The sequence below is a fragment of the Salvelinus fontinalis genome, chromosome 14, assembly GCF_029448725.1.
Source record: "Salvelinus fontinalis isolate EN_2023a chromosome 14, ASM2944872v1, whole genome shotgun sequence".
Lineage (NCBI taxonomy): Eukaryota > Metazoa > Chordata > Actinopteri > Salmoniformes > Salmonidae > Salvelinus > Salvelinus fontinalis.
The window spans coordinates 42,168,053-42,193,476 of NC_074678.1; the positions used below are offsets into that span (position 1 = coordinate 42,168,053).

The window sequence follows — 25,424 nt, forward strand, 5'->3', positions numbered from 1 at the left end:
CTATACATGAAAGGGCACCATTTTACACTACTGTGTATACATGAAAGGGCACCATTTTACACTACTGTGTATACATGAAAGGACACCATTTTACACTACTGTGTATACATGAAAGGACACCATTTTACACTATTTTTTCATAAAACCAGGCGTTAAATATGTTTTGATGAAGCAGAATTGACACAATTTGATTGGCAGCTACCTCAAAGAGAGAAGGAAACACTGGATTTAACACTGAATATGGTTTGAATCATTGAAATTCCACTTGAGCAGGGACCTTCTTTCTATGAACAAGCATAGAGTATACTTAGAGTATTACAGTCCAGCCACCACTTTACAAACATCAGATCAGAATGGTAAACTACCCCTGTGCAAATACCCATCAATTCCACTGGAAGTAACTTACATCTATGCCTCTTAGAATAGTACCCAAGTACAGGAATGCATGTTGCTCCAATTAATACCCTGTCCTCCACTGAATACAGCCATCATCATCATGCCAAGAGTGGTTGCATGTCCAATAATATGACTACTGTTGCCAGATAAACAGTTGTGTCAGGGTTATATTGGTTTGTGTTGACTGAGAGCAGGCCTGTGGTTTAATATATGTCAAATAGAACCTGGTACACATCTGACATACTCTGACACAGTAAATGACTAAAATGTAAATGTGGGAAATCTCTGGGGCTTTCTGGAGCTGTCACTTTTCCTCAACAACTAAATATTTTCCCTCTCCCAGCAGCTCTGTAGCATATATAGGTCAGGTGATTGCTGTGAACGTGTCTTCCTTGTCTTCCCTATGTATGTTTATGTTCAATGTACAGTAAGAGGTATAGAACCACAAATGTTTAGCTCATGGTTTCATGGATATGCAATAGGTTGTTTATGGTGAATTGTATTGTATGAGAATGCATACAACAACCACAATGCATTGAGTTCTAGTGTTAATATCCTCATGGCCTTAAAATAATAGGAATTAGGTTCAAGGGTTAAGGTTATGGAAGGGTTAGCTAACATGCTAAGTAGTTGAAAAGTAGCTAAAAAGTAGTTGTAAAGTGGCTAATTAGCTAAAATGCTAAAGTTGTCCATGATAAGATTCGAACGCGCAACCATTGGGTTGCTAGACGTTAAAAGCCCGACCAACCACCCTCCTTTCATTTTTGCCTTCAGTAATCTTCTGTCTTATGTAACCATACCAAACGTAACATATCATGCTAATTTGAGTGCCCCCTCTTTCTTCCCTCTTTCTTTCCCTCTCCCTCTATTTCTTGTTCTCTAGTACAAACAAGTGGAACAGTACATGTCTTTCCACAAACTGCCGGCTGACTTCCGACAGAAAATCCATGACTACTACGAACACAGATACCAGGGCAAGATGTTTGATGAGGAGAGCATCCTGGAGGAGCTTAATGAACCACTGCGGGAGGTAAAACAACCTAACACACCATCAAAACCCTGACAAGGTCTTGCACTTAAAGAAAGGAACAAAGGAACTGAAAAGCAATGTCTCTGCCCCGCATGTCTTTTGCAAACATGCCCACTGAGAACTTCTGAAGTTCTGAACCACTTCTTTTAAATCACAAAAAATCGAATCATACTTTATTGGTCACATTCGCCGAATACCACAAGTGTAGACTTTACAGTGAAATGATTACTTATGAGCCCGTTCCCAACAATGCAGAGTTAAAAAGTAAGACAAATATTTGCTGAATTAAAAAGGAAATAGTAACTCAATAAAAACCATAACGAGGCTATATACAAGGGGTACCAGTACCAGGTCAATGTGCAGGTGTACGAGGTAGTTGAGGTAATTGAGGTAATACAGTATTTACATGTGAGTAGGGATAAAAGTGACTAGGCCATCAGGATATATAATAAACAGAGTAGCAGCAGCGTGTGGTAAAGTGTGTCTGTGTGAGCGTACGTGGTGGTGTGTGTTTGAGTGTTAGTGTAGTATGTGTGAGTGTGTGGGTAGAGTCTAGTAGGTGTGCGTAGAGCCAGTGAATGGGGGTCAGTGCAAAACAATCAAGATAAATAAAGAAGTAATAAAGGTGGTCAATTTAAATTGTCTGGGTGGCCATTTGATTGATTGACTGTTCAGTAGTCTTATGGCTTGGGGGTGGAAGCTGTTCAGGTGCCTTTTGGTCTAAGAATTAGTGATCTGGTACTGCTTGCCGCGCGGTAGCAGGGAGAACAGTCTATGACTGGGGTGGCTAGAGTCTTTGACAATTTTTAGGGCCTTCCTGACACCGCCTGATATAGAGGTCCTTGGCCTCAGTGATGTACTGGGCCGTACGCACTACCCTCTGTAGCACCTTGCGGTCGGATGCCGATTTGTTGCCATACCAAGCGCTGGTGCAGCTGTAAAACTTTTTGAGGAGGATCTGCCAAGTCTTTTCAGCCTCCTGAGGGGGAAGAGCCGTTGTCGTGCCCTCTTCACGATTTTGTTGGTGTGTTTGGACCATGATATGTCCTTCGTGATGTGGATACAGAGGAACTTGAAGCTCTCAACCTGCTCCACTGCAGACCCTCCGTTTCCTAGTCCACGATAAGCTCATGGTGATTTTAGGCTTGTGTGCGGCTGCTCGTCCATGGAAACCCATTTCCTGAAGCTCCTGACGAACAGTTCTTGTGCTGACATTGCTTCCAGAGGCAGTTTGGAACACAGTAGAAAATGTTGCAACCAAGAACAGAAGATTTTAAGCGCTTCAGCACTCGGCCGTCTCGTTCTGTGAGCTTGTGTGTCCTACCACTTCACGGCTGAGCCGTTGTTGCTCCTAGATGTTTCCACTTCACAATAACAGCACTTACAGTTGACCGGGGCAGCTCTAGCAGGACAGTAATTTTACGAACTGACTTGTTGGAAAGGTGTCATCCTGTGACGGTGCCACGTTGAAAGTCAGCTCTTCAGTAAGGCCATTCTACTGCCAATGTTTGTCTATGGAGATTGTTTGAGTGTTTGCTCAATTTTATACACCTGTCAGCAATGAGTGTGGCTGAAATAGCCAAATCCACTCATTTTAAGGGGTCCACATAATTTTGTGTATGTAGTGTATGTTAGTCTTAGATTTAACAATTCAAATTCAGTTACATGAATTATATTTTCCCTCAGGAAATTGTCAACTTCAACTGCCGTAAGCTGGTGGCATCCATGCCCCTGTTTGCCAATGCCGACCCCAACTTTGTGACAGCCATGTTGACCAAGCTCCGCTTCGAGGTCTTCCAGCCCGGAGATTACATCATCAGGGAGGGCACCATCGGCAAGAAGATGTACTTCATCCAACACGGTGTGACCAGCGTGCTGACCAAAGGAACTATGGGCATGAAGCTTTCTGATGGATCCTACTTTGGAGGTATGCTCAACAATATCAGACCTTTTTTATGTTTGCCTGGCTGCTGCTGCTGAAAAACATATTCTATAAAAAATATATATATTTTATTTGATTCAATTCAATTGTATTCTATCGTGGTGCTGATAACATACATCTACTATAGAACAGAAATTAAGTAAGTTACAGTGCATTCATGTAGACTTAATTCACATTCTTTTCTCGCTCTAAATCAGGGATCATCGAGTAAAAATTTTTCTGGTCGGGGGGCCTGAACATATTTACAAATAATTTGTAGACTGCAAATTGACCGCAAGAAGACCAAACAGATAAGCTATCTGACTAAAACATAACATTTGTATACAATATTTTATGTGAAGGAATACTTGGGAACAGTTTTTAAAAATAAAAATTACTTGGAGCTGATTTCCTGGTGTTTTTACAGTCTTTTATGTCCAACAATACGAATAAAAAAAATGGTATTAAAAATAAAACTACCTGCGAGCCGCCAGTTGGGGAACCCTGCTCTAAATCCTATGATACAAACCACCAATGTCTCAACTATGTTAATATAAAAATTATAGCAGGCAAGATAATAAAATAAAAACACCCTGACATTTGACTTCTTCTCGCTAGTCTTTTTGCCCTGCAGCCAGTTTTGTCCCCATTTTCCATGCAGCCTGTCCTCTTCCCTGCCTGTTTTCAGATGCATCGCTGCTGTTGATCCACAGAGAAAGCACAACTTTTCCCAATGTGTCTGGGCCATGGTCTGGGGGCATTCTTCACATCCGGCTCCTCTTCAGAAGAGCAGAGTTCAGTTCAGTGGTGCTGTGGGTTGTGTTGTGCTGTGAGGCGCCAGGAGCCAAGGGCAGATGCTGAAGGAGAGAGATCTACAGCAGCACCCACGGCTCATAAATAACAGCTAATTAGTCCACAGAACACCAATGACAGAGCAATTAGTAATGTCAACCGTCGACGTTCAAAGCCAAGCCATTATACTGTATGCCACCAGGAAGCCAACAGTTTTCAACATGGCATGGGCTAGGCGCAAACTTGAATCAGAATGTCTGTTTCGATTTGTGGTGATATTTGCCGATTCATCTGCTATTATTTACAATTAATAATATTACTGGAGAAGATACCGTATTTTGGTCCTGTTGTTGTATTATGATGAGGGCATATGGAAAGAAGGTAGAAACTAGGTACTGTAATAGTTGCCCTAAGATAAATTAAATGTGGGCATAAGTGAAACAACATGGCCCATATTCGCCGTAATTTGTTTTTAAAGGAGGAAATACCGGAGTGAGTAAGTGGGTGCATTAGAGTCAGAATCACATCCCAGCATTGTGTTCTGCTGCTTTCCTCTGCAGCGCTCGGCACAGCGGAGAGAACGGAATCTCATTAATCTTGTGAAGAACTGTAAATCCCCCATCAGATAGTGGAGAGACACAGGGCTGCGCTGACACTCAAGGTCACACTTTAATACCCTGTGAATAAGGAGCCATTTTGAGAGTGGGAGGGGAGCTGGGGTGGAGAGGGTTTGTCACTGCGGCTTACTGACAAGATTATTATGTAAATGTATAACTCATGAATGGAACATCCCCTTGTTGCTCTTTAATGGTGTGTGGGCCTCTGTCCGGCCGGCGGTAGCTGATCTTTTACTTGACTGCGCTTCTTATTAAATCCTCTTTTTCCATGGTCCCCGGGGGGTTGCCTACCACTGTAAAAGCTGATATGTAGAGTGGAGCCAGTGCAGTTCCCCCATGCAGACAGTAAATACTTTCCCCCCCCTTTACTGAGAGCCAGAGGATACCCTTCACACGCGACAGGAGAGCGAGGGGGGAGAACGGGAAGGCAGCAGAGTAAAAAGAGCATATGGTTGTCAAGACAACCATCAGCCACAGGCCAGAGAAGGAAGGGTAACACCTGAATGTAATGAACCTTGGCTCTACTACGTATCCAATCTTGTAGCTCCCTCCATACACTAAGCAGTCTCTACAGGGTCTTTGGTTTAAATGCCTTTCTCCTCTCTGTATTCATGCTCTGTATCCTCTCTGTAAATGACCTATTTCCACATGTGATAAATTGATACTGTAGGATTGTGTGTGCATTATATTTGAATCATAGTGTAGCAGTGTTTTATAATATAGAAATAAGAAGAATAACGAGTGTGACATGTCCAAGGGAACTTTGTCATGGGATCATGACATTCGAATGGCTCATGTTTCTTTGACATGTTTTCTGTAGCTTAGTTACAGTAATGATGCTCCCTCTGGCTGTGTAGTAATTGTGTCTGTCTCTGACCGTCCTGTCTTTCTCTCTCTCCCTCAGAGATCTGTCTGTTGACCCGAGGCAGACGGACGGCCAGTGTGCGGGCGGACACGTACTGCCGTCTCTACTCCCTGTCTGTGGATAACTTCAATGAGGTGCTGGAGGAGTACCCAATGATGAGACGAGCCTTCGAGACTGTGGCCATCGACCGACTGGACCGGATAGGTGAGACCAGCCTACCACTGACCAATAAATAAGCCACTGACCCATACAGGATTAGTTATGCGCATAGTTGAGGCATTTTGTCATTCATAGAATCAGCAGAACAAAAAGAGACATACTGTATTCTATGAATGGAACCTACTGTAACTATGCCATTAATTATTTCTCTATGACTTCCCTGGTTTCCTTGATTTCATTTTGGACCCTTTATTTAGGTGCAGCTGGTGTATCTTCAGCATAGGATTTTCACAAGATATGATTATTATCTCAAAATAACTGTGTGTGCCGTCCTCCCCTGGGTTTACTGTAAATGTGTTCTCAGGAGGAGTGATGCTCATTTGTGAAAGGGACTGCTCAGCACACTGTCTAAACAGCTTCCTTATGCTCTCCTCTTCTGTGTGGAAGGGAGGAAGTTACCGTATTTTCTCTTGGTTGCTACGTTACCTCCAGTGTTGCTACGCTGTCATTCACTCAGCTATCATCAGAAAGCACCTGGTTAGTGAATTCCGAGCTTTGAGTGTAAACATATAAATTATTCAACAGTGAAGGCAAGGTCAATGTGATGCTGATGTCACCGCTCGGTGACGTGCAGGGGCCCTGCATCCACCACCTGCCAGCGGTTGCCATAGCAGCCAGATTCCACATCAAGTACGAGACGTTCGGTTTCACACATTCAGAGGAGATTGAGTTGTCTTTGATCTTTGACAACAGATTAACACCTAACCTGAATAGAGCATAGGGGAGCACGAAAGGTTTAATATTCTGTTTAACCCATTCATGTCCATAACAGAAATTAAAATTTTGTTTTAGTACACTTGTTCTCTGAGCTTACTGATGGACGGATCTGAAGACATTTTTTAAATCGGCCAAAGCATTTGTCTACAATGTGAGTTGTTGATATTGTACTATATTTTGTCTCAGGACGCATGGGGTTACTGTTTTTACACATTTCATGAATCAAGTCATGTGAATGAATAAATGTTTAAATGATCCGATCTTAAAACATGTTGGTATATAGATTGTCCAGAACAATATATACAGTGCATTCGGGAAGTATTTAGACCACTTTACTTTTTCCACATTTTGTTACGTTATAGCCTTATACACAATTTTTCCCCCCTCATCATCTATACACAATACCCCATAATGACAAAGCAAAAACTGTTTTTTTATGTTTGCAAATGTATAAAAAAAAAACTGATATCACCTTTACATAAATATTCAGACCCTTTACTCAGTACTTTGCTGAAGCACCTTTGGCAGCGATTACACCCTTGAGTGTTCTTGGGTATGATGCTGCCAGCTTAGCACACCTGTATTTGGGGAGTTTCTCCCATTTGTCATGTCTTTACTATCCTTAAACTGAAGATGAATCTTTATCAAATCTGTAATTATTATTACGCGATTAAACTGATTAATCATGTAACTGTAATTAACTAGGAAGTCGGGGCACCAAGGAAAATATTCAGATTACCGAGTTATAATATTCCTAATATAACTTTTCAAATATTTTCATATCTGATCAATAGTCTTCTGAATTAATGAATTATATATTTTTATTATATATTTTACCTCACGTTAGTCTCATTCCAAACGTCGTAAATTGTTGGTTATCTGCACAAACCCAGTCTTCACTATGAGTCATCCATACATCAATTGTCTTAAATCATTTATTTACTAACTAAGTAATTCACAGAAATGCATAAACAAACAGTAGATAGTTACAAGGAAATGATAACGGAGTTTCCCTAGTGGGATAAACCGGCATCGCGGCTTGGTGTACAAAAAGGAAGTAGGGGTCGACTGAGATAAGACAATACACAGTTGATAATTATAACAATTGAAATGCTAATCCTTTGCACATGAACGCTCACTCATTCGGGAACAATTGCAATCAATATATATATTTACGCTCAGTGTGTCGTCGGGGTCTCTGTTGAAAAGTTTGTTTCTGTTGGAGAGTTTGTCCGCCCTCACTGTCGTGGTTAGAATGGATAGTTCAGAGTGACATTCATTCATGTCGCTATGGATAGATGTTTCTGCGGTTATCGGTCTTCCCGTTCAATGATACCGAATTCCTAGCTGCAGACTAGTAATTAATATCAAAGACTTGTTCTTATTCTGTCTGTATCGATAGTCTAAGAGTTTAACTACGTGGGATGGTTAAAAGATTCAGCAATCTGGTCTCAACCTTGGCCCTCTCGTTATCGAGGTAAGCTGGTCTGCAACCTTTGTCCTCTCGTAATTGAGAGAAACATGGTCTGGTGATAGAAAACCCAGGTGGGGTTTTATTCGGAACACCGAAAAGGGCTGTCTCTTGACGCCCGGTCCTGTCTGTGCCCCTGGGGGCGTGCCAAGGACTTAGTGAAACTTTTTAGGGAATTGGAGTTTCCTTCATTTATAACAGTCCAAAATCACATTACACAATTTCACAAACAGTTCCATCCTCACTCATTCATTTTATACAACACTTAGATGTAAGCCTCATATCCGAGGCTATTATACACTGCTCAAAAAAATAAAGGGAACACTTAAACAACACAATGTAACTCCAAGTCAATCACACTTCTATGAAATCAAACTGTCCACTTAGGAAGCAACACTGATTGACAATAAATTTCACATGCTGTTGTGCAAATGGAATAGACAAAAGGTGGAAATTATAGGCAATTAGCAAGACACCCCCAAAAAAGGAGTGATTCTGCAGGTGGTGACCACAGACCACTTCTCAGTTCCTATGCTTCCTGGCTGATGTTTTGGTCACTTTTGAATGCTGGCGGTGCTCTCACTCTAGTGGTAGCATGAGACGGAGTCTACAACCTACACAAGTAGCTCAGGTAGTGCAGTTCATCCAGGATGGCACATCAATGCGAGCTGTGGCAAAAAGGTTTGCTGTGTCTGTCAGCGTAGTGTCCAGAGCATGGAGGCGCTACCGGGAGACAGGCCAGTACATCAGGAGACGTGGAGGAGGCCGTAGGAGGGCAACAACCCAGCAACAACCCAGCAGCAGGACCGCTACCTGAGCAGGACCGCTACCTGAGCAGGACCGCACTGAGTGTAAAGAAACATTAAGAACACCTGCTCTTTCCATGGAATTATAATAGAAAATTACAATCTTAGAATGTCAGTGTGGCCTGTTTAGACACTTGTACTAACTATGATGACACCAAATGTTTTGCATTCATATCAAACATAATTTGATTTGTGGCGCGTTTCGATATTGTGCTAAATATTGTACAAGGACGCGAATGGGTTAATTCGTCTGCTGTTTAGCTATTCTCCAGATTTAATGACAACAGAAGCATCCTTCATCTAAGGCTTAGTATTGTAAGTGGCCAGACTAAAAAGTAACTGGCGGGTAGAAAGCTGATGAACTCCAGATCTAAACAGTAATTCAGAGGATGGTAATTCTCTGTTAACCTTGGAGTTATTTTGGAAGGCAGAGTCTTTTTCCGACACCTTCACCTAAAGCATCCAAAGAAATCATGTTTAAAATTTCTTGTAGTTTACACAATGTCAGGACAGGAGACTATGAGCCTTCTGTTGAGCAGATCAGGGTGTGTACTACAGTGCTCTAGCACCTTTAGATGTCTCTGGAAGAGACAGTAGACTAGACTCATTGAACTCTATCCTGACCCTAAGGAAACATAATAGACTTGGCCCTTTTGCCCTGGAGCCTATAGCAGCCAACCACTCTGCAGTCAACTGGACTGTGTTGTACCATGCTAGCTAGTTATGCAGCTTGAATTAGAGTTAATGTCCCTGTCAGACTGTATTTTCCATGTTCTCCCAGTCCCTCAGACTCATGTTTCAAATCCACCTGATGTTTTCATGTGGGTGTCACTCTATTTGTTTTCAAAAGCCCGATAGAGACGGACAAGTTGAAAATCCCCTGCGGATGGGGGAAAAACAGAGAGTAGTAAAGATGAAACTCTGAAACTTGAGAGGGGGCGGAAGTAATAATCCTGGGAGTTCTTTTTAATGCGCGTTCAACTAGAAATGTTTTGAACGCTGGAGAGATGAGAGAGATGGATCTGTGATCTTACTTGGCTGCCTGCGTGAGCTCCGTGAAGGAGGCAATTTCAGCTGCAAATTGGTTTCTCCCCCAGTACCACCACCAACCCAGGCCCACACAACCACTATACACATACCACAGGCACATGTTGATCCACCTCATGTCTGAGAAAACACACCAGGTGTTTGTGTGTGTGATCGGTCAGACTGAACATACCGTGACAGAAAGGTCATAGGGCCTTGTGTTTACAATTCAGGTGGCGCATGCTATAGCTGGGATGATTAACTGAAAATTGCAGACACCGACATTGCCCGCCTCTTACCAAAGCATTTTGCTTACGTCCGTAAACTGGTAATTAGGCTACACAATGTTTTTTAGGGTTCTATTCAAACCATTATTTGGTCAACTGTAATGTGCATTTACCTGCTTCCTGCAAGTAAAGTATCTGCCCCTCCGCCCCTGTTTTGCTGCCCGCTCTCAATCCCTCCCCCCACCTTGTGCACAGAGTGAAGGGAGCATACGAACAACATATCAAAATGTAATTGCAGGAAAAACACTTTTTGCCTAATGTTACTGTTGTTAAAAGAGAGGGGAGTCTCGGCTTTCTGTATGTATGAAAAAAAAATCAACACTAACTATTGAGAAAATGCCAGCACTTTACAAACAGAGTATATAATTGAGGTGATGCGTTGGCGGAACGGAGCGCACCATTTGTGGTGAATACATCATCAAGTGCCTACATAGGCCTAACCAATGGAACGTTTTTGTTGGACATTAATTAGATCAATTACATGGCTATCTAGCAACAATATCATATTTAGGGTTGGCAATCTAGCTAATATGTTTTGACTTCCATTTCCTTAGGTGTTGAATTATGTAGTATATAGCCTAAGCCAATATGCACAAAAAGATGCAGGTAACTTAATCTCTAAAGAGCCTCAAATGAATCTGATCATTCTAGATCCTATTTTGACATGTTGTACTTGTATGTATGTATGTACAGTCGTGGCCAAAAGTTTTGAGAATGACACAAATATTAATTTTCACAAAGTCTGCTACCTCAGTTTGTATGATGGCAATTTGCATATACTCCAGAATGTTATGAAGAGTGATCAGATGAATTGCAATTAATTAAAGTCCCTCTTTGCCGTACAAATGAACTGAATCCCCAAAAAACATTTCCACTGCATTTCATCCCTGCCACAAAAGGACCAGCTGACATCATGTCAATGATTCTCTTGTTAACACAGGTGTGAGTGTTGACGAGGACAAGTCTGGAGATCACTCTGTCATGCTGATTGAGTTCAAATAACAGACTGGAAGCTTCAAAAGGAGGCTGGTGCTTGGAATCATTGTTCTTCCTCTGTCAACCATGGTTTCCTGCAAGGAAACATGTGCCGTCATCATTGCTTTGCACAAAAAGGGCTTCACAGGCAAGGATATTGCTGCCAGTAAGATTGCACCTAAATCAACCAATTATCGGATCCTCAAGAACTTCAAGGAGAGCGGTTCAATTGTTGTGAAGAAGGTTTCAGGGCGCCCAAGAATGTCCAGCAAGCGCCAGGACCATCTCCTAAAGTTGATTCAGCTGCGGGATCGGGGCACCACCAGTACAGAGCTTGCTCAGGAATGGCACCAGGCAGGTGTGAGTGCCTCTGCACGCACAGTGAGGCAAAGATTTTGGAGGATGGCCTGGTGCCAAGAAGGGCAGCAAAGAAGCCACTTCTCTCCAGGAAAAACATCAGGGACAGACTGATATTCTGCAAAAGGTACAGGGATTGGACTGCTGAGGACTGGGGTAAAGTAATTTTCTCTGATGAATCCCCTTTCCGATTGTTTGGGGCATCCGGGAAAAGGTTATCCGGAGAAGACAAGGTGAGCGCTACCATCAGTCCTGTGTCATGCCAACAGTAAAGCATCCTGAGACCATTTGTGTGTGGGGTTGCTTCTCAGCTAAGGGAGTGGGCTCACGCACAATTTTGCCTAAGAACACAGCCATGAATAAAGAATGGTACCAACACATCCTCCGAGAGCAACTTCTCCCAACCATCCAGGAACAGTTTGGTGACGAACAATGCCTTTTCCAGCATGATGGAGCACCTTGCCATAAGGCAAAAGTGATAACTAAGTGTCTCGGGGAACAAAACATCGATATTTTGGGTCCATAGTCAGGAAACTCCCCAGACCTTAATCCCACTGAGAACTTGTGGTGAATCCTCAAGAGGCGGGTGGACAAACAAAAACCCACAAATTCTGACAATCTCCAAGCATTGATTATGCAAGAATGGGCTGCCATCAGTCATAATGTGGCCCAGAAGTTAATTGACAGCATGCCAGGGCGGATTGCAGAGGTCTTGAAAAAGAAGGGTCAACACTGCAAATATTGACTCTTTGCATCAACTTCATGTAATTGTCAATAAAAGCCTTTGATATTTAAGAAATTATTGTAATTATACTTCAGTATTCCATAGTAACATCTGACAAAAATATCTAAAGACACTGAAGCAGCAAACTTTGTGGAAATTAATATTTGTGTCATTCTCAAAACTTTTGGCCACGACTGTATGTATGTGTGTATGTATATATTTATATATATATATTAATTCCCTGAACATGTTAGATGAAATAGCTAACTTCTTTCATGTCTTACTTGGCATCTTAAAAGTCCTGCCCGCTAACGGAAAGTGACTGTGCATAAAAAAAATATACAGTACCAGTCAAAAGTTTGGACACACCTACTCATTCAAGGTTGTCTTTATTTTGAATATTTTCTACATTGTAGAATAATAGTGAAAACATCAAAACTATGAAATAACACAAATAGAATCATGTAGTAACCAAAAAAAGTGTTAAACAAATCCAAATATATTTGAGATTCTTCAAAGTAGCCACCCTTTGCCTTGATGACAGCTTTGCACACTCTTGGCATTCTCTCAACCAGATTCATGAGATAGTCACCTGGAATGCATTTCAAATAACAGGTATGCTGTGTTAAAAGTTAATTTGGGAATTTCTTTCCTTCTTAATGCGTTTGAGCCAATCAGTTGTGTTGTGACAAGGTAGGGGTGGTATACAGAAGATAACCCTATTTGGTAGAAGACCAAGTCCATATTATGGCAAGAACAGCTCAAATAAGCAAAGAGAAACGACAGTCCATCCTTACCTTAAGACATGAAGGTAAGTCAACCCGGAAAATTTCAAGGACTTTGAACGTTTCTTCAAGTGCAGTCACAAAAACCATCAAGGGCTATAATGAAACTGTCGCTCATGAGGACCACCACAGGAATGGAAGACCCAGAGTTACCTCTGCTGAAGAGGATAAGTTCATTAGAGTTACCAGCCTCAGAAATTGCATCCCAAATAAATGCTTCACAGAGTTCAAGTAACAGACACATCTGAACATCAATTGTTCAGAGGAGACCGCATGAATCAGGCCTTCATGGTCAAATTGCTGCAAAGTGTCACGCCCTGGCCTTTGTTATCTTTGTTTCTGTAATAGTTTGGTTAGGTCAGGGTGTGACAGGGGGGAAGTTTGTGTGTTTTTGTCTTGTCTTGGGTGGTTGTATGGTATAGGGGGTTTAGGTAGAGTAGATGGGTTTGTGTTTGAGTGTAGGTGTCTAGGTATGTCTATGGTTGCCTGAATGGTTCTCAATCAGAGACAGCTGTCATTCATTGTCTCTGATTGGGAGCCATATTTAAGGCAGCCATAGGCAGTAGGCTTTTGTGGGTAGTTGTCTAAGTTCTATGTTGCATGTGTGCACTTAGTCTATTATAGCTTCACGTTTGTTGTTTTGTTTTTCGTTCGCTTTTGTCTTCCATTAAAATATGTAATTTCCACACGCTGCGCCTTGGTCCACTCATTCGTCTCAAGACGTTCGTGACACACAAAAAACACTACTAAAGGACACCAATTAAAAGAAGAGACTTGCTTGGGCCAAGAAACATGAGCAATGTACATTAGACCGGTGGAAATTTGTCCTTCGGTCTGATGAGTCCAAATGTTCGATTTTTGGTTCCAACCACCGTGTCTTTGTGAGACGCAGAGTAGGGGAATGAATGATCTCCGCATGTGTGGTTTTTCAAGAGGACAATGACTCAAAACACACCTCCAGGCTGTGAAAGGGCTATTTGACCAAGAAGGAGAGTGATGGAGTGCTGCATCAGATGACCTGGCTTCCACAGTCACCCGACCTCAACCCAATTGAGATGTTTTGGGATGAGTTGGACCGCAGAGTGAAGGAAAAGCAGTCAACAAGTGCTCAGCATACAGTTGAAGTCAGAAGTTTACATACACCTTAGCCAAATACATTTAAACTCAGTTTTTCACAATCCCTGACATTTAATCCTAGTAAAAATTCCTTGTCTTAGGTCAGTTAGGATCACCACTTTATTTTAAGAATGTGAAATGTCAGAATAATAGTAGAGAGAAGGACTTATTTCTTTTATTTCTTTCATCACATTCACAGTGGGTCAGAAGTTTACATACACTCAATTAGTATTTGATAGCATTGCCTTTAACCTTTTTAGGACACACGTTCCGCTAGCGGAACCCCTCGACAACATTCCGCTGAAAAGGCAGCGCGGGAAATTCAAAAATATTTTTTAGAAATATGGAACTTTCACACATTAACAAGTCCAATACAGCAAATGAAAGATAAACATCTTGTTAATCTACCCATCGTGTCCGATTTAAAAAATGTTTTGCAGCGAAAACACAACATATGATTATGTTGATATGATTAAGTCCAAAAAACACACAGCCATTTTCCCAGCCAAAGATAGAAGTCACAAAAAGCAGAAATAGAGATAAAATTAATCACTAACCTTTGATGATCTTCATCAGATGACACTCATAGGACATCATGTTACACAATACATGTATGTTTTGTTCGATAATATGCATATTTATATCAAAAAATCTCAGTTTACATTGGCGCCATGTTCAGAAATGCCTCCAAAATATCCAGATAAATTGCAGAGAGCCACATCAAATAACAGAAATGCTCACCATAAGCTTTGATGAAAGATACATGTTTTACATAGAATTAAAGATACACTTGTTCTTAATGCAACCGCTGTGTCAGATTTTTTTTTAAACTTACGGAAAAAGCAAACCATGTAATAATCTGAGACGTCTCACAGATAGAAGCAACATTTATCCGCAATGTTGGAGTCAACAGAAATACGAAATTACATTATAAATATTCCCTTACCTTTGATGATCTTCATCAGAATGCACTCCCAGGAATCCTAGTTCCACAATCAATTGTTGTTTTGTTCGATAATGTCCATTTATTTATGTCCAAGTAGCTACTTTTGTTAGCACGTTTAGTACACATATCCAAATGCTCGTGCAGGTCCAGGCGAACTTCAGACGAAAACTTCAAAAAGTTATATAACAGGTTGAATAAACTTGTCAAACCAAGTATAGAATCAATCTTTAGGATGTTGTTATCATAAATATTCAATAACGTTCTAACCGGAGAATTCCTTTGTGTCTATAGAAGTAATGGAACGCAAGTCGATATCATGTGGAATGCACGTGACCAGGACCTGGCTCTCTGCCAGACCACTAACTCAAACAGATCCCATCCGGCTCAACATCACAGTAGAAGCTTCATTCAACGTTCTACAGACTGTTCACATCTAGTGGAAGCCGTAGGAAGTGCAAACAGATCCATATCCCACTGGGATTTCAATAGGCGATGAGTTGAAAATTGACCAGCCTCAGAATTCCCACTTCCTGTTTGGATTTTTTCTCAGGTTTTTGCCTGCCATATGAGTTCTGTTATACTCACAGACATCATTCAAACAGTTTTAGAAACTTCAGAGTGTTTTCTATCCAATAGTAATACTAATATGCATATATTAGCATCTGGGACAGAGTAGAAGGCAGTTCACTCTGGGCACGCTATTCATCCAAAGTGAAAATGCTACCCCCTATCCCTAAAAAGTTTAATTGTTTAACTTGGGTCAAACGTTTCGGGTAGCCTTCAACAAGCTTCCCACAATAAGTTGGTTGAATTTTGGCCCATTCCTCCTGACAGAGCTGGTGTAACTGGTTTGTAGGCCTCCTTGCTCGCACACAGTTTTTCATTTTTGCCCACAAATTGTCTATAGAATTGAGTTCAGGGCTTTGTGATGGCCACTCCAATACCTTGACTTTGTTGTCCTTAAGTCATTTTGCCACAACTTTGAAAGTATGCTTGGGGTCATTGTCCATTTGGAAGACCCATTTGCAACCAAGCTTTAACTTCCTGATTGATGTCTTGAGATGTTGCTTCAATATATCCACATAATTTCCCCTTCTTCATGATGCCATCTATATTGTGAAGTGTACTAGTCCCTCCTGCAGCAAAGCACCCCCACAACATGATGCTGCCACCCCCGTGCTTCACGGTTGGGATGGTGTTCTTCGGCTTGAAATCCTCCCCCCTTTTCCTCCCAACATAAGGATTGTTGTTATGGCCAAACAATTATGGCCAAACAATTATATTTTTGTTTCATCAGACCATAGGACATTTCTCCAAAAAGTACAATCTTTTTTTTTTTTGGGGGGGGGGGGGGGGGGGGGGGTGGATCAGCTTAATATTGCGGAAAGAATGTTGCTTCCAATGTAATTGTCTGCATCATTTCCAATCCCCCATATGTTTTTGGGTAAATATATATATCCATTCACGTATGCATACATATACACATATATACATACACATACCTACATAGACATACATACTTTTTTTAAAGAGTATACCTTTATTATTATTCCCTGCAAACCCTACCACCGATCCCACAATTGGAGTAAACTGATAAACATTTCTGTTTTTACCTTCAATTTATACATCTTATACACATTTTACAGACACAGTCTACTTTATAATAGTTCTCTCTTGTTTGTTCTTAGTCCTTCCTCTATTTCTGTTGTCCATCCAGTTTGATTTCCACTTGTAACTGTGCTATTTCACAATAGCTCCGCACCTATACACATTTCACAGATCCCGTATGCCCTACATTGTTTATCTTGTTATTAGTCCACCCTTCAGCTCCACTCAACCTTTCCCATCTATCTTCCAACATCATCCATTTCGGATTTTTATTTGCCATATATTTTTCAACTGTGCTGTGATGCTTCACAAAAGATTTGAATCTTCCTATTCTCATAGCTTCCACGGATTGTAAATTAAAAATAAACATTTTTGCTAAAATAATTATTATATTATTGATTGATTGACTATGGCTTTTCAAATCCCCCAGTATTGCTATCTGTAGCGTTAGTTCTACGCAAATGTTGCAATTCTTCAACCATTCCTGGACCTGTGACCAAAAACGAGCTACATGCGGACAATACCAAAATAAATGGTCTAATGACTCTGCCTCCTCACAGCAGAATCTACAGAGCTGAGAAGATTGTATCCCCCATATATATAACATTCTATTAGTTGCAAGAATTTTGTACAATAATTTAAATTGAAAAATTCGAAGTTTTGAATCCGGCGTTGTTTTGCGTATCAATTCATAAACCATGTGCCATGGAATGGGTACATCGAAAATCTCTTCCCAACTATTTTGCAATTTATATGGCACAGCTGTAAGTTTTTTGGTCCTTAAATGAAATTGGTATATGTTTTTATTTATCACACTTTTCTTTAACCATTTATGTTCTTTAATATAAGGCCGACATACAAGTTCCTTACTTTTATCCCCTTCCACCTGCCTCTTCCATTTTTGTGGTAATGCTGCAATTAATTGGTTGTAATTTTGGGTAGAGCAGACATTTCCATATGTCTGTGTTAGCTGCATGTGTGACATTACTCCACCAGTTCTATTTATGATATTATTCACAAAAATTATACCTTTTTTAAACATTTCTTCGATAAATACAGTTTTTTTATCAATTACTATATTTGAATTTAACCACAAGATTTGTTGTACTATTTGTTCCGTCCTTTCAGGTGGATTAAACTGAAATTGCAACCAACTTTCTAAGGCTTGTTTAAAAAATAAAGATATTTTGGAAATTATTTCCTTTTCAAGCAACCGAAAGTGAGCAGGTGTAATCTGAATAAAGGGAAAAAGGCCCTTCTTGAACATAGGATGAGACATTCATACCAATCTACTAGAGAACCAGTTTGGATTTAAGTATAACTTTTGTATGACTGATGCCTTTAGTGAGAGGTCTAATGCTTTAATATTTAATAATTTCTGCCCTCCGAATTCATATTCGTTATATAAATAGGCCCTTTTAATTTTATCTGGCTTGCCGTTCCAAATAAAATTGAATATTTTTTGTTCATATAATTTAAAAAGCAGGTCACTAGGTGTAGGCAAAACCATAAGCAAATAGGTAAACTGTGATATGACTAAAGAGTTAATGATTAAAAGTACAATCTTTGTCCCCATGTGCAGTTGCAAACCGTAGTCTGGCTTTTTATATGGTGGTTTTGGAGCAGTGGCTACTTCCTTGCTGAGCGCCCTTTCAGGTTATGTCGATATATGACTCTTTTTACTGTGGATATAGATACCTTTGTACCTGTTTCCTCCAGTATCTTCCTCCAGTAAGTTCCTTTGCTGTTGTTCTGGGATTGATTTGCACACCAAAGTACGTTCATCTCTAGGAGACAGCGTCTCCTTCCTGAGCGGTATGACGGCTCCGTGGTCCCATGGTGTTTATACTCTCGTACTATTGTTTGCACAGATGAACATGGTACCTTCAGGCGTTTGGAAATTGCTCCTAAGGATGAACCAGACTTGTGGAGGTCTACGATTTTCTTTCTGAGGTCTTGGATGATTTCTTTAGATTTTCCCATGATCTTAAGCAAAGAGGCACTGAGTTTGAAGGTAGGCCTTGAAATACATCCACAGGTACACTTCCAAATTGACTCAAATGATGTCAATTAGCCTATCAGAAGTTTCTAAAGCCATGACATAATTTTCTGGAATTTTCCAAGCTGTTTAAAGGCACAGTCAACCTAGTGTATGTAAACTTCTGACCCACTGGAATTGTGATACAATTAATTATAAGTGAAATAATCTGTCTGTAAACAATTGTTGAAAAGATGACTTGTGTCATGCACAAAGTAGATGTCCTAACCAACCTGCCAAAACTATAGTTTGTTAACAAGAAATTTGTGGAGTGGTTGAAAAACAAGTGTTAATGACTCCAACCTAAGTGTATGTAAACTTCCGATTTCAACTGTATATGGGAACTCCTTCAAGACTGTTGGAAAAGCATTCCTCATGAAGCTGGTTGAGAGAATGCCAAGAGTGTGCAAAGCTGTCATCAAGGCAAAGGGTGGCTACTTTGAAGGATCTCAAATTTAAAATATATTTTGATTTGTTTCACACTTTTTTGGTTACTACATGTTTCCATATGTGTTATTTCATAGTTTTGATGTCTTCACTATTATTCTACAATGTAGAACATAGTAAAAATACAGAAAAGCCCTTGAATGTGTGTCCAAACCTTTGACATTTATTTATTGTTATCGAGCAAAATGGGTCAAGAATTCAATTGATCACAATATTACTAGAAAGTAGATTGTGCTGATTTACACATTGAACCATGTTGCGCGCCGCAGGTTAAAAAGTCTGTGGATAGTGCAAGAACAATGGCGTCATATCTGAATTCCTTTATCTTTATGCACCTTAGCCATTACAGACAGCCTCCAGATAGGCAAACTGAAGGGAGATATGAATACATGTCTGTCCTGATCAGGTTAACTCCTTCCAGCTGCCCCATACTCTGTTCCGCTATGCCAGCAACTTCTCTAATACCAACTTATCAGGGGGGAGAATGCTATTACTGTAGAGCACTGTTAGGAGTATTCATTGGACCATGTGGCTGTTTATTACTTTGTATAATGTATTGATTGTGCTGATTCTACAGTGGAACTGTGTCTGCTCAGGTAACAGAGTCTCATCTCTCCTCTTCTATTTTCCGTCCTCAGGGAAGAAGAACTCAATCCTAATGCACAAGGTTCAGCATGACCTCAACTCGGGTGTCTTCAACAACCGAGAGAATGAAATTATCCAAGAGATTGTGAAATATGACCGTGAGATGGTGCAGCAGGTGGACATGCAGAGGCCTCGTGCCATGTCCATGTCCAACCCCCCCACGCACGGGGGCATCTTCGCTCCTCCAGCCCCACCTCAGAGCTCAGCCATCGCCACCCTCCAGCAGGCTGTGGCTATGAGCTTCTGTCCCCCCATGGCAGGCCCTCTGGTAGGGGCCGGGGCCCTGCAGTCCCCCCGGATGGTACGGAGGTTCCAGGTGATGCAGAGCATGTCAGCCTCCCCTCCTCCCCAGACTGAGCAGACCATGCAGCCCCAGCTACACGCCGGTGGTGCCTTCGCCTCCGCCCTCTCCAGCCCCCCCATCCAGAGCCCCCTAGCTGCTGGGGGACGGACATTCCAGTACGGCCCCTCTTCTGGCTCCCAGCTCTCCCTGGTCCAGCAGATCGTGCCCAGCCCCCCTCACCGGCCCAACACCCATAACAGCACCCGCTCTCTGCACATGGGCAGTCTGAGTCAGGACGCCAGGGCACTGTCTGCCTCTCAGCCCTCTCTGCCCCAAGGAGGGGCTCAACCCGTGGCCCCGAGCCCACCACAGTCCAACCGTGTTTCCTCAACCTCCATTGGGCCACCTCAGACCCCCCCGGGCTCTGTGGGGCTCAGGAGCGCTGTGACACATAGGATGGTGCTGCCCCACCAGATGTCTGTGGGGGCGTTTCCTCTAGCCTCCCTCCCGGGGACTCTGACATCGCTGGGGACAGGCATGGGTGCGGGTATGGGAGTGGGCATGGGAGCAGGCTTGGCGCCAGCCCTGCCAGACTCAGGTTTACCCAAAAAGGACTCCAAAGCCAGCCACCCTGAGACAGACCATGTCAGATCGAGGCTATCTTCCAATTTGTGACCATTATTAGATTTCTGCAGAGCCAGGGGTTTTTGGTTGTGGGAACTGTGGAAGATTTTGTCCTTCTACCCAATAATCTCCCCTCTCCCTGTCACGTGGTTCTGAATATGACTATAAGAATGTATGCTGTGGGACCTTGGAGAGGGAGCGGGAGACCGTAGCTGAAAGACAATGTATGACTAACAATATAGTTATTATCAGAGGTGGGATGTTTCTACTCCACCCACAGACATAGATAGTAGATACCGGCCGTACGTAGTAGTAGTACCTTCTCCCCACATCTCTCCTTTATTTACTCTCTTTACTGTAACCATATTCAACATAAATAGCACGCATCTCTCACCCATTATCTATATAGTTGAACAATACAAACCGGCAGGGACAAGAAGAAAATCAGGAACCTGCTTCAGATGACAACGATGACAACAACGCTTTGCCGAAGTTGTTCTGGGATTTCCTCTTTTCTCTACGGACTGGTTTTAACAAAAGTTCTACTCATGTCACTGTAATATTGTTTCAGAAAACAAGAAAATGTTTTTTTTAGACAATGTCTTAAATTATTGCTTTTTTTTTTTACAGGTTGGGCTTAAACAAAATGTTGCATTGTATTAATGGGATGAATAATATATTTCTGAAAAAAAACGAGTGGATAGATCATTTCACTGCCTTGATTTCAACATTTCAACAGCTAGTAGGGTGATTTTTACATTTCAACAGCTAGGGTGCAAACATTTGACGCCATATCCTTTGTGTGTGTGTGTGTGTGTGTGTGTGTGTGTGTGTGTGTGTGTGTCTCTCTCTCCATAAGGAATTCACATCTATAAAATATATCTTCCCCCTTTCTCAAATTGTATTTGCAGATGACAGTGTAGGTATAATTTCAGTATTTTTCTTGGAGTCTACAGCCTACATTTCATTCTGGCTTGGCCAGAATACAGCTAGGGTGCAAGTGATATACACTACCTGACCAAAAGTATGTGGACACATACTTGTCGACCACATCTCATTAGAAAATCATGGGCATTAATATGGAGTTGGTGCCCCCTTTGCTGCTATAACAACCTCCACTCTCCTGGCTCGCAGTCGGCGTTCCAATTCATCCCAAAGGTGTTCGATGGGGTTGAGTTCAGGGCGTTTCAACTGCTCCAGTATCCAATGGCAGCGAGCTTTAAACCACTCCAGCCTGCGCTTGGCATTGTGCATGGTGATCTTAGGTTTGTGTGTGGCTGCTCGGCTATTGAAATCCATTTCCTGAATCTCCTGATGAACAATTATTGTGCTGACTTTGCTTCCAGAAGCAGTTTGGAACTCGGCAGTGACTGTTGCAACCGTGGACAGACAATTTTTACGCTCTACGTGCTGCAGCACTCGGCAGTCCCATTCTGTGAGCTTGTGTGGCCTACCACTTTGGGCTGAGCTGTTGTTGCTCTTAGACATTTCCACTTCACAATAACAGCACTTACAGTTGACTGGGGCAGCTCTAGCAGGGCAGACATTTGACGAACTGACTTGCTGGAAAGGTGGCATCCTATGACGGTGCCACGTTGAAAGCTCTTCAGTAAGGCCATTCTACTGCCAACGTTTGTCTATGGAGATTGCATGGCTGTGTGCTCAATTGTATACACCTGTCAGCAACGGGTGTGGCTTAAATATCCAAATCCACTAATTTGATGGGGTGTCCACATACTTTTGTGTATATAGTGTTTAAATCAAGTCATCCATCCCCATTGGACGATGCATATGCATGTTGATTTGGGTTATGAATCACATGAATATATCAACATACTGTATCTCATTCAACCCTGATGGAAATGCGCATCAGGTTTTTTGCATAGCTGAAGTTTAGTATATTTTTAAACATATCCAATGTTTAGTTTATATTTTTAAACATATCCAAGATAATAGTCTGACTGATGTTCTGAAGGCACTGTGCAGTGTAATTGATTACGCTAATATGTATTCTTATACTGTACAGAGACTGATGCACGCTGGTCAGATCCACACATTACACCATTTAATGAATACGTTGAACTTTTCATCTCATCTGCATTGTCCCATCCATGACAAGACTTTTTAGATTTTTTTGACTTTTTAGATGATTTAAAACAAATCCATTTTCTTTTTCCTTTCCTCTCAAATTTGAACAGTAATATTGCATCAAATTGAGGTAGATTTTGTGTGCATAAATTACATAATGCTTCTGGAATGCTGAAATCTAAATGACTCCCATTCTATTCTAATCTGCAGCAAGGACAGAGCAGACATTTTGGAGGGTGCATTTCAATGATGTGTCTCCTACCATAAGTGATGCCACTGAATGTGTTTACCGGCCTCCACTGATTAGTGTCCAAAAGTATTAGTGGAAGAGGCTTTCCAAGCGCTGATATCCAATTCATCTGCTGCTCAATAACCCTCCCCACCACCACCATTACTATGTAATGAGAGAGAAGATTGGATCCCCTCAGGCCCCATTTATTTTGGACTGTTATTACTTTCCATTGTGTTTCATCATAAGTTTTACTGTATCATCCACCTTGTCGGTGGCGCCAAGGTTGTGGGTTTGGAAGGGATTTGTTGCTGGAAATTATGCCCAATGAAACTTCTTTGGGAACTTTCATGTGTTTGAAGGTGGTTTTAATGGCCGAATTCCTTTTAGATTGCTGAGCAGGTTTTAAGACTATTTGTCTAGCAATAAATTAGGACATTTAACAAACATGTAATAAATACCATACAATACAGTGTAGATGAAAAGCCAAAATTTTAATAAAATGTCAATGTTTTTGAATTGCTTAAGATTTGTTTATGGGAAGTGTTTGGAAGTTCTTATATCTACTGTACATGACACACTTAAGATGGTAAATGGTGGGAATATTTCTTGCAATCCATATACACTCAATAAAAATATAAACGCAACATGTAAAGTGTTGGTCCCATGTTTCATGAGCTGAAATAAAAGATCCCAGAAATGTTCCATACGCACCAAAAGCTTATTTCTCTCAAATGTTGTGCACAATTTATTTACATCCCTGTTAGTGAGCATTTCTCTTTTACCAAGATAATCCATCCACCTGACAGGTGTGGCATATCAAGAAGCTGATTAAACAGCAAGATCATTATACAGGTGGACCTTGTGCTGGGGACAATAAAAGGCCACTCTAAAATGTGAAGTTTTGTCACACAACACAATGCCACAGATGTCTCAATTTTTGAGGGAGTGTGCAATTGGCATATTGACTGCAGGAATGTCCACTAGAACTGTTGCCAGAGAACTGAATGTTCATTTCTCTACCATAAGCCGCCTCCAACGTCGTTTTAGAGAATTTGGCAGTACGTCCAACCGGCCTAATAACCGCAGACCACGTGTATGGCGTCGTGTGGGAAAGCAGTTTGCTGATGTCAATGTTCCTAGGCATGTGAAATCCATAGATTAGGGCCTAATTTATTCATTTCAATTGACTGATTTCCTTATATGAACTGTAACTCATTAAAATCTTAGAAATTGTTCCATGTTGCGTTTATACTGTATTTGTGTTTAGTATACAATCCATTTACAATCCTATCTGAAACATGTTCATTTTGTCAGGGTAGAATGACAGTTATCCTCTCCAATAGCTACATTTGTTGTCATGTGTTTAGCCTTTACCCAGCATCTTTCTTGGGATGTTTCCTTGCCAAATTGTGATTTAAACTGTAACTTGAATAAATATATGAAGCAATAACAAGCAGTATAAGAAAGAGTCCTTGATGTTTTGGTTTACATTTCCGGGAAGAGACTGAAATAACTTTTTAAACCCTTACATTAACTGTACGTACTGTATAGGTCATATTCTATAACAATTAGTACACGTTCTATTCAGAGGAACTGAAACAAGGAAACGTGTGGTACTGGATAATTCATCTCTATCCACAACAGGAACTCTATCAAGAATTTGAATGAAGTGTTTATTTGCTCATTTGATTTTTCCAGTGCAATACAATTACATGAAATATCTATCAACACTATCTTCAGGGCATTGTTGTCTCTCAGCTCTGCAAATGTTCCTGACCACTTTTCCTGAAGTATCCTCAAACCAATTATCAATTTAGCCTTGAATCCTGACACTGGTGTAACCCTTTCTCTCACACTGTCAGAGAAGAGCAATTTTTCTGTAAATAAATAATGCGCCTGAGTTTTTACAGAAAAACACAGAACACCCCTGGGCCAAGTTAGGCATCTGCGTTTGTCACATTCCGCAGCGTCTGTGTTTTCCAAATGCTTTATTAGCCCCCCATATTTCTTTCCCCCTGTCCAAATATAGTGTACTTTACAGAAACTGTTGCAGTTCATTTAGGGAGACACTGATGGCTCTTTTTTTTGTTGTGTTGCCGGGCAGGTCATTGTGGAGACATAGCATGTAAAGCTGGGAGATAAATCAGACAGAACATGGATTAGAGAATGGCGACAATTTAATACTAATCAACCTCGCAAATAAAATATTCAAGTAGCTGCGATGGGGAGAGAGGTAATTTTGAAGTGGCCAGTCATGGTGGAGAGAGAGCGTTTGGGGTGACTGTTACGTGAGCTAACATTTCACAGGCTTTGTAGTCAACCAGAAAGCTTGGCCCAGTCGTCAACTCACATTTTAGAGGAGTTATTAACTCATCAGACAGACATCCTGTCCTCTTCACATAGAAGAGA

At 41.2% G+C, this 25,424-nt stretch overlaps 1 protein-coding gene across 1 annotated transcript in view; it reads left to right on the forward strand.

Moving 5' to 3' along the window:
* The window catches only part of LOC129810888 (potassium/sodium hyperpolarization-activated cyclic nucleotide-gated channel 2-like), a 77,781-nt gene extending 54,122 nt beyond the window's left edge, over positions 1 to 23,659 (forward strand). The window contains exons 5-8 of the mRNA XM_055861857.1: positions 1,280 to 1,426; positions 3,113 to 3,353; positions 5,661 to 5,825; positions 19,782 to 23,659. Of these exons, the coding sequence (XP_055717832.1) occupies positions 1,280 to 1,426; positions 3,113 to 3,353; positions 5,661 to 5,825; positions 19,782 to 20,746 (1,518 nt within the window). The 3' untranslated portion in view covers positions 20,747 to 23,659. The remainder of the gene's footprint in view (positions 1 to 1,279; positions 1,427 to 3,112; positions 3,354 to 5,660; positions 5,826 to 19,781) is intronic.
* Positions 23,660 to 25,424: the final 1,765 nt, after the last annotated feature.